This window comes from Echinops telfairi, unplaced genomic scaffold (genome assembly GCF_000313985.2).
Source record: "Echinops telfairi isolate 266 unplaced genomic scaffold, ASM31398v2 ScPeMD7_5;HRSCAF=22, whole genome shotgun sequence".
In the NCBI taxonomy this organism is placed as follows: Eukaryota; Metazoa; Chordata; class Mammalia; order Afrosoricida; family Tenrecidae; genus Echinops; species Echinops telfairi.
This window is the reverse complement of record NW_022103901.1, coordinates 25,318,167-25,325,805: the sequence shown is the minus strand read 5'-3', so window position 1 is coordinate 25,325,805 and position 7,639 is coordinate 25,318,167. Positions and strand designations below refer to the sequence as shown.

The 7,639-nt window shown below is 44.1% G+C and overlaps 1 protein-coding gene across 1 annotated transcript in view; it reads left to right on the top strand.

Annotated features, from left to right (window-relative positions):
* Window positions 1–17: 17 nt before the first annotated feature.
* Window positions 18–7,639, top strand: part of VPS35L (VPS35 endosomal protein sorting factor like) — a 121,981-nt gene continuing 114,359 nt past the window's right edge. The window contains exon 1 of the mRNA XM_004706087.2: window positions 18–81. Coding sequence (XP_004706144.1) covers window positions 65–81 — 17 coding nt within the window. The 5' untranslated portion in view covers window positions 18–64. The remainder of the gene's footprint in view (window positions 82–7,639) is intronic.

Sequence of the window (7,639 nt, the reverse complement as noted above, 5' to 3'; positions counted from 1 at the left end):
CGGGGCCGGGCCTGGACTCGAGGCAGGGGCCGCAGTCGCGATCGGTGGTCATGTGACTGGGAAGATGGCCGTCTTTCCTTGGTAAGGAAGAAGTGGCGGGTGGGTTGGGGAAGGGCTAGTCCTGGTTGTCTTTGGGTCTGTCCGTCTGTCTGTCTGTCTCTCTGTGCGTATGTATGTAAATTGCACTCTGTCGGGCAGCTCCGGTCTGTCTTGGCCACGGAATCCCCGACCGCTACCCAGAGCCAGGGGAGCTCTGGACTCTCGCCGGGTCTGCCCGTTAGCCGCTACCCGCACGGGTAGGTCCCCATTCATTCTCCCGAGAGAGCTCAAGGCCCAGGCTCCGGCGTCCCCAATAGAGGTTGGCGTGGGGTCGGGGGTGCTGGAGGAAGTGAGGTGCGCCCAGCCTTGAGGGACGACTTGGGAAATCGGACTCCTAAGCCAATTTCCGGGCTGTTCAATCCTAGAGGACACTTTGTTTTCTCACCTCAAGTGGCCACTGCTTAATCCACATGGATTAGAGCCTGCGGTTGGCACAGTTCGTCAGAAAGCCCACAGTCTAATGGAGGAAGACCTGCACGTTCAAAGGAGATCATTTCGGTGAGGCACCAACGGCTCGAGGAAGGCTCAGAGAGGAAGAGAGTTTTCAGTTTTCCACTGGTCTGGAGGAGGAATAGCTCCACTAAGCAGGAGGAACGGACCCGTGTCAAGACTGACGGCCTTGTCAGGGGTGTGGTGGCTGTGCCAGAGCTTCAGATTACCACGGTGATAGGTGTGTTTGGAGAATTCAAGTTGTGATGTGAATAACAGGATTGTTTGGAATTATCTGGGAATGCGAGCTCGCTTCTGCATCTTTGACTTCCCGATTCCCCTAAGCATCCCCATCAAAACCCCCCACCAAAACATCCACAACTCATGGTGAATTGGTTCTTGTAGGTTGCTATGAATATGAACCTTAAGCCTTAGGCAACCACTAATCTGGTTAATATCATTATATTTTCCCCATTCTGGAAAGTTCATGTAAATGAAACCATATGTTATATGGTCCTTTGAGATCATTTTCTTTCATGTATTGTTGAATAATATTCCACCATATATCACATTTATTCATTCACCAGTTGATGGACATGTGTCCATGTTACATGGATCATTTTGGTATGGCTTTCCTCAGCGTGGTCTTGTAATGCTTACAGAATGATTGCATGGGCTTCTGCAAATAAGGTGCTTGTGACCCACCAAGAGGACTGTTAATGCAACTAAGAGGCGTGGAATCCTGGTACGGGAGGATTTTGGCATTTCCAGTGTAATGAGTGATTTGGTAAATCATAAGCGAAGTCTCTAGATACATTGATCTAAAAATAGAAAGTTGCCTGCCCACCTTTAACGAGCATGTGTATGCATCACCTGCTACAACGCAGAATGTGGTTTTGTCGGTCTGGGGCTGCCCAAATGGCTGCATTTCATCCTGCTGCTGCTCTGGGGACCACACTTTGGAGTTAGGAAGGCTAGACAAAGCCAGGAGTGAGGACTGAAATATCTGTCTTTGTATCAACTGCTAGGGAGCCAAAGGAGTCTTTCCTATTGCTGGTGGTTGAAATTAGCGATTTTTTTTCATCACATATATAAACTATATAGCAATGTTTGCGATATTTTACTGAGAAAACTTTGTTAGCAGGAGAGCCCTGGCGACAAGGAGGTTAAGCCCTTGACTGCTAAGTACAAGGATGGTGGTTCGAATGAGGTGGAGGCTTCTTCTGTAAAGATTTGCAGCTTTGGAAAGCCTCTGGGACAGTTTTACCCTGTCCTATCAGAACCCACTCTTGAGTTTTGTTGGCAGGAAGATCAAAGTAAGGATTTTTGAGAAATGCCCACTGGAGGTCGCTGTTAACCTTTGCAAATTCAAGCCAGCGCCAGGCACTTGAGAAAATAAACTTCTCAAACGATAGGAAACATGAGGGTTAGAGAGCAAATTTGAGGAAATACAAGAAATGACAGGAAATGAAAACTGAGCTGTTTGCCATGGGCCTTCAGCGAGAAAAATTTCTATTTCCTTTATTTTTAATTAATTTTTTCTTTTCTATTTTAAGACCTCCAGAAGCAATGTTTTCTTAAAGAATCCCTTTGCATCTTGCTTTTTTAACATAAAATTAATTTCAGAGCTTAATTTTTTTTAAAAATAGACAATCGTTGCTTTAAAAAAAGTTTTATAAAGCCATTGCGTTTCAAGTTGCCTGTGTTGGAATTCAGCTCTAACCACTTACTACTCTTTTCACCTTTGAGGAGTTTCTAACCCTTCCAGCCTCAGCTAATCCATCTGAAAAACAGGTATGATCATACCTACTCCATTGGGTTGGTTAAACGAGGAAATGGAGGTAAAGACAGCCTAGAAAATAAACCCACACACCCACTGCCATTGCCTCCTAGTGACCATCCTATACCTATGTAGCACAGTAAACTACACCGTGGGGGTTAACAATCTTTGCAGAAGCAGACAGCCTCATCTTCTGAGGAGCAGCTGGTGGGTTTGCACTGCCGACCTTGCAGTTAGTAGTTTAATCCCCTTACCAGTAATTCACAATGCTTAACCCACTCTGCCAACCAGGGCACCTTTAGCAAATAAACCCACTGTGATCGAATCTAATTGCTTGAATAGGGACTCTGTGAGGGACTCTTTTGAATATGTGAACCTTCATAGGGACGTATCAGCACATATTGAATGAGCACTGTCATTTAATTGTTATATATAGCCAGTTGTCTTGGGATAGTGCTTTTCTTGGGCCTTGGGGGCCACTGGAGTTAATAGCTATTAATTATTCACCCTAACCAAATACTGCCATCGAGTCCATTCCAACTCAGGGGGGCGCTATAGGACAAGGTAGAACTGCCCCCGTGGTTTTCCAAGAGTAACTTTATGGAAGTGGGAAAGCCTCATCACTCTCCTGAGGGGCGGCCGATGCTTTCAAACTGCTGGCCTTGCAGTTAGCAGCCCAGTGTGTTACCACTACACTACTGGGCCTCCTAATGGTTAACATTTACTAATTAAAAACACATTTGCAACCGAATTTCAAGTTACATTACAGTTTTACTCATTCTGTTACTGTGAATTTTTCAAAATTCTGCCTTTCATGACAACTGAAAGTTAAGCGTGATCTGAAAGGAGAAAAAGTGTAGCTTGATGTTGACAACATCATTAACATGGCTGCTGCTGCTTAGGAAGGAAGGGGCTTTGAAAAGTTCGTGAATTCAACCCGATGCTCCAAGATGTGAATGCAACATACCAGCATGAAGCAGGGAACCAGTAGAGAGGTCTGAGGGGCCGGCCCCAGTCTCAACTAGGTGGACAGTTCCCCCTCCCCCCAGAAGAATTTACTTCAGAAAACAGCACTGAAGCTACAGCTCAGGGAGAGGGACATGTCTGATCAGAGCACACGGGCAAATGAAGGAGGAGGATTGGAGTAGAGCACATCCTGGCCCACCAAGCCTTGAGGATGATATCCCTGCTCAGAGCAGCCAATCCACAGAGTGGACCATATGGCTGGCCCCACTACAAGACATGACGTCCCTCACTGACCCTTAGCCCTATGGGGGACAATACTGGAGACACAGTGTGGAAATTGTACCCGATCTGACCCCAACACACCAAGGCAAAACATTAAGGGCGTGCAACAGAACAAGGAGAACAGAGCAAGGAAGTCCCAAGAGAATACCAAAAATAGACTTTAGGGCCAGGACATGGCATCCTATCAGATTTGACTGGAAAACAGTCCTAAAGGTCAGCAAACAGACTTAGAACTATTTACAGGCTTTTCTCTTTTTTTTGTCACGTTTTTTGTTTTCTTTGTTTTGCTCTGTCTTGTTTTTTGTACATATCTCTGCAGGTCTATCTAGATAAAATAGGCGGGATAAACAATCTGGAGGAGAAAACAACGGGACTGATGGTTTGTGGGGGACATGGGAGAGAGGGAGGCAGGGGAAAGGAAGTTGGTGTTAACAACCCCAGGGACAAGGGAACAACAAGTGATCCAAAATCGATGGTGAGGAGGGTGTAGGAGGCCTGGTAGGGCTTGATCAAGGGCATTGTAACCCAGAGGAATTCGTGAAACCCAAATGAAGGCTGAGCATGATAGTGGGACAAGAGGAAAGCAAAAGGAAATAGAGGAATGAACTAGGAGGCAAAGGGCATTTATAGAGGTCTAAATACAGGCATGTACAAATGTAAATATATATATCGTGATGGGTGCATATATTTATAGGTTGAGTATGAAGGTAGCAGATGGACACTGGGCCTCCACTCAAGTACTCCCTCAATGCAAGAACACTTTGTTCTGTTAAACTGGCATTCCACAATGCTCACCTTCCTGATACGATTGCTGAAGACAAATAGGTGCAAAATCAAAGGAGGTGAAGAAAGCTGATGGTGCCCAGCCATCAAAAAATACAGCGTTTGGGGTCTGAAAGGCTTGAAGGTAAACAAGCGGCCATCTAACTTAGAAGCAACAAAGCCCACATAGAAGAAGCACACCAGCCCGTGTGATCATGAGGTGTCAATGGATCAGGTATCAGGCATCAAAGAACAAAAAATCATATCAATGTGAATGAGGGGGAGCACGGAGTGGAGACCCAAAGCCCATCTGTAGGCAACTTGACATCCCCTTACAGAAGGGTCTCGAGGAGACCAGCCAGTCAGGGTGCAGTATAGCAATGATGAAATGTACAACTTTCCTCTAGTTCTTTAATGCTTCCTTACCCACACTATAATGATGCCAATTCTGCCTTACAAATCCGACTAGAGCAGAGGATGTACACTGGTACAGATAAGAACTGGAAACACACACACACACACAAAAAGAACTGGAAACATAGGGAATCCAGGACAGATGAACCCCTCAGGACCAACAATGAGAGTAGTGATAAGAGGAAGGTAAGGGGAAGGAGGAACCCATCATAAGGATCTATATATAACCCCCTCCCTGAGGGATGGACAACAGAAAAGTGAGTGAAAGGAGACATCGGACAGTATAAGACATGACAAAATAATAATTTATACACATGTGCTTGACACAATGGATGTATGGATTGTGATAAGAGTTGTAATAAGAGTTGTGATAAGAGTCTCCAGCAAAACGATTTTAAAAAGAAGAGAGAAAAAAATAGGTCGTGGAATAATTGCATCTTGTAATTAAAAACTGTCACCAACTTTTGAAGCCTCATATTATTCAAATCTTTTTTATCCCATGGGATTTTACTTATTCTTGTAATCAAGGATCGGTTGGTTGTCTGTGTAAAGGGGGTCATATGGATTACATTATTTATGACCCTTCTAGGCTTGAGAGTCTGTGACTTCGTATTTAAACAAAAGGCTAAGGGTCTGAGTTCAGAATTTTAAAAACATTATAGGTGATTTTAATTGCAAAGTTAAGATGGTTTACATTTTGTATATGTGACAAAGTGGTATTAAGCAATATACTCTTGTAGATTTTTTTTTTAAGTGGAGAATGGAATTTGGCTTTTTCTCTTCATTCAAAGGTAAATCTGTCTGGAAAGGGATGGTGAGCTCAGTGTGTTTGTGCGGGCTTGGGTTTCGGGCTGGCAGGGATGTTGGATAAAACTGGGTGGTGTGTGCACCATTGGGGTGGGGTGCTAGTGTAACATGGAGATGGGAGTGAAGTCATGAAGCTGTGGGGGCGGCTGATGCCAGAGATGGAACAAGGGACTTAGAGGCTGCTGAAGTGAGTTGGCCAAAGTACTTGAGATGAAATCTTGCTATTTTGTTTTTAAGGAGTACTCTGGCTGCATTTCCCCAAGACAGCTTTGTTTGCTCATATGATAGTCATGGTACTTTGAATATTCTGCCTCAACACTGTAATTCAAATGTCTCCCTTATTCATTGTCCAACTTTCACAGGCATATATCAAAAATGCCAGGGCTTGGGTCAGGTGCTCCTTAGTCCCCAAAGGGACATCCTTGCTCTTAAACACTTTAAACAGGTCTGCAGCAGGGTTGCCCCATTCTAGCATGGGAGTGAGTTTAGTTCCAGATCTGAGTGATGACTAGGCTTGTAGTCTTCGGGGTCCCCATCAGTCTCTAGCCAACCAATAAGCCTGGTCTCTTTTGTGATTTTGAATTTTATTTCACCTTTTTCTCCCACTCTAATATCATTTTCAGAGCAGTTGGTAGTAATAGTCAGGCATCATCTAGTTCATCTGGCTTCAGGCTTGTGGAGACGTGGGTTGAAGTGGTCCATTAATCTATTGGATTAGGTGTTACCGTGACCTTCATTTGTCATCACGCGTCTTTTCTCTGAACAGACCAATAGTTGCATCTTTGATAGCTGCTAAGATAGCTAGCTTTTAAGAAGCTCCTTACCACTACTTACCTAAGTAGACAGTAGGACTTCATCTTTATGAGCTGTATTATGTCAAGTGACCTTAGTGTTTCTGTTTAGTAATATGTTGCTGAGGGTTTTTTTTGTACATGTATTCATAGGGAATATTAGTATGTAGTGTTTTGTTGTTGTTGTTGTTTTTCTTGTGGTTTATCTTGTTTGGGTCCTGGGCTATTTTTGCTTAATAGAATGAATTAAAGAGTATTCCTTTATTCTCTAACTTTTGGTAGAGTTTAAACAGGGTTGGTTTTAAATTTCCTCTGATTGTTTGGTAGAATTCCCCAGTGAAGTCATCTGGTTCCGTGTTACTGTTAGCATTTTTGATCACTGATTTAATCTTTGCATGTGTTAGGAGTCTGTTCAGACTCTCTCTTTCCTCTTGTGTCAGTTTGGTAGGTGGTACCTTGTTAAAGTAATCCAGCCTCTAACAATCGCAGGGTCTGTAGGTGCCACTGTATGGTGATAATATATAAAGATCATAGTAAAGTCTTAGAAGATAGGAGAGAAGGTAAAATAAAGAAGTCAGGCACATTTTATGGTAGCATGCTCACCTCTGGGACGGCCATGATCGCAGCAGCCAGGTCCATGCAATGAGAGGGAGGAGGGGAGAGAGTATATTTCTAACCAAGGCTTATGTATCTTCAAGGGGCATGTGAGGCCCCCTGATTACAGGTAGCCACATACGTTAACAGGAAGGGGTTGTACCATAGGCAATACAAGCAATGGCAGGGGGATGATCTAGGGGTGTACACTCAATAGGAAGGGGAGGGACTAGGGGTACACATGTGACAAGATGTGTGGATCCTTAAAAGCTATCTAAGCAGCTATCTAAGATGCAACTATTGGTCTGTTCAGAGAAAAGAAGAGTGATGACAAATGAAGGTCACAGTAACAACTAATCTATTAGACCAGGGGTGTCCAACTGGTGGCCCGTGGGCCACATGCAGCCCCCGAGGTAATTTTTCGTGGTGCAGGGTGCTCTGAAATAAAGTGAAAATAGAAAAAACTGTTATGAAGAAAATAGCGCTTAGGGGAGATTGAGGTAATACCATACATACAATTCCCTCGTTACATTTTATTTCAGAGCATCGTGGGCCACAAAAATTTACCTCAGGTGCCACATGCAGCCTGTGGGCTGCCAGTTTGACGTCCCTGCAATAGATTAATGGACCACCTAAACCCAAGTCTCCACAACCCTGAAACCAGATGAACTACATGACGCCTGACTGTTACTGCCAACTTCTCTGAAAATGATAT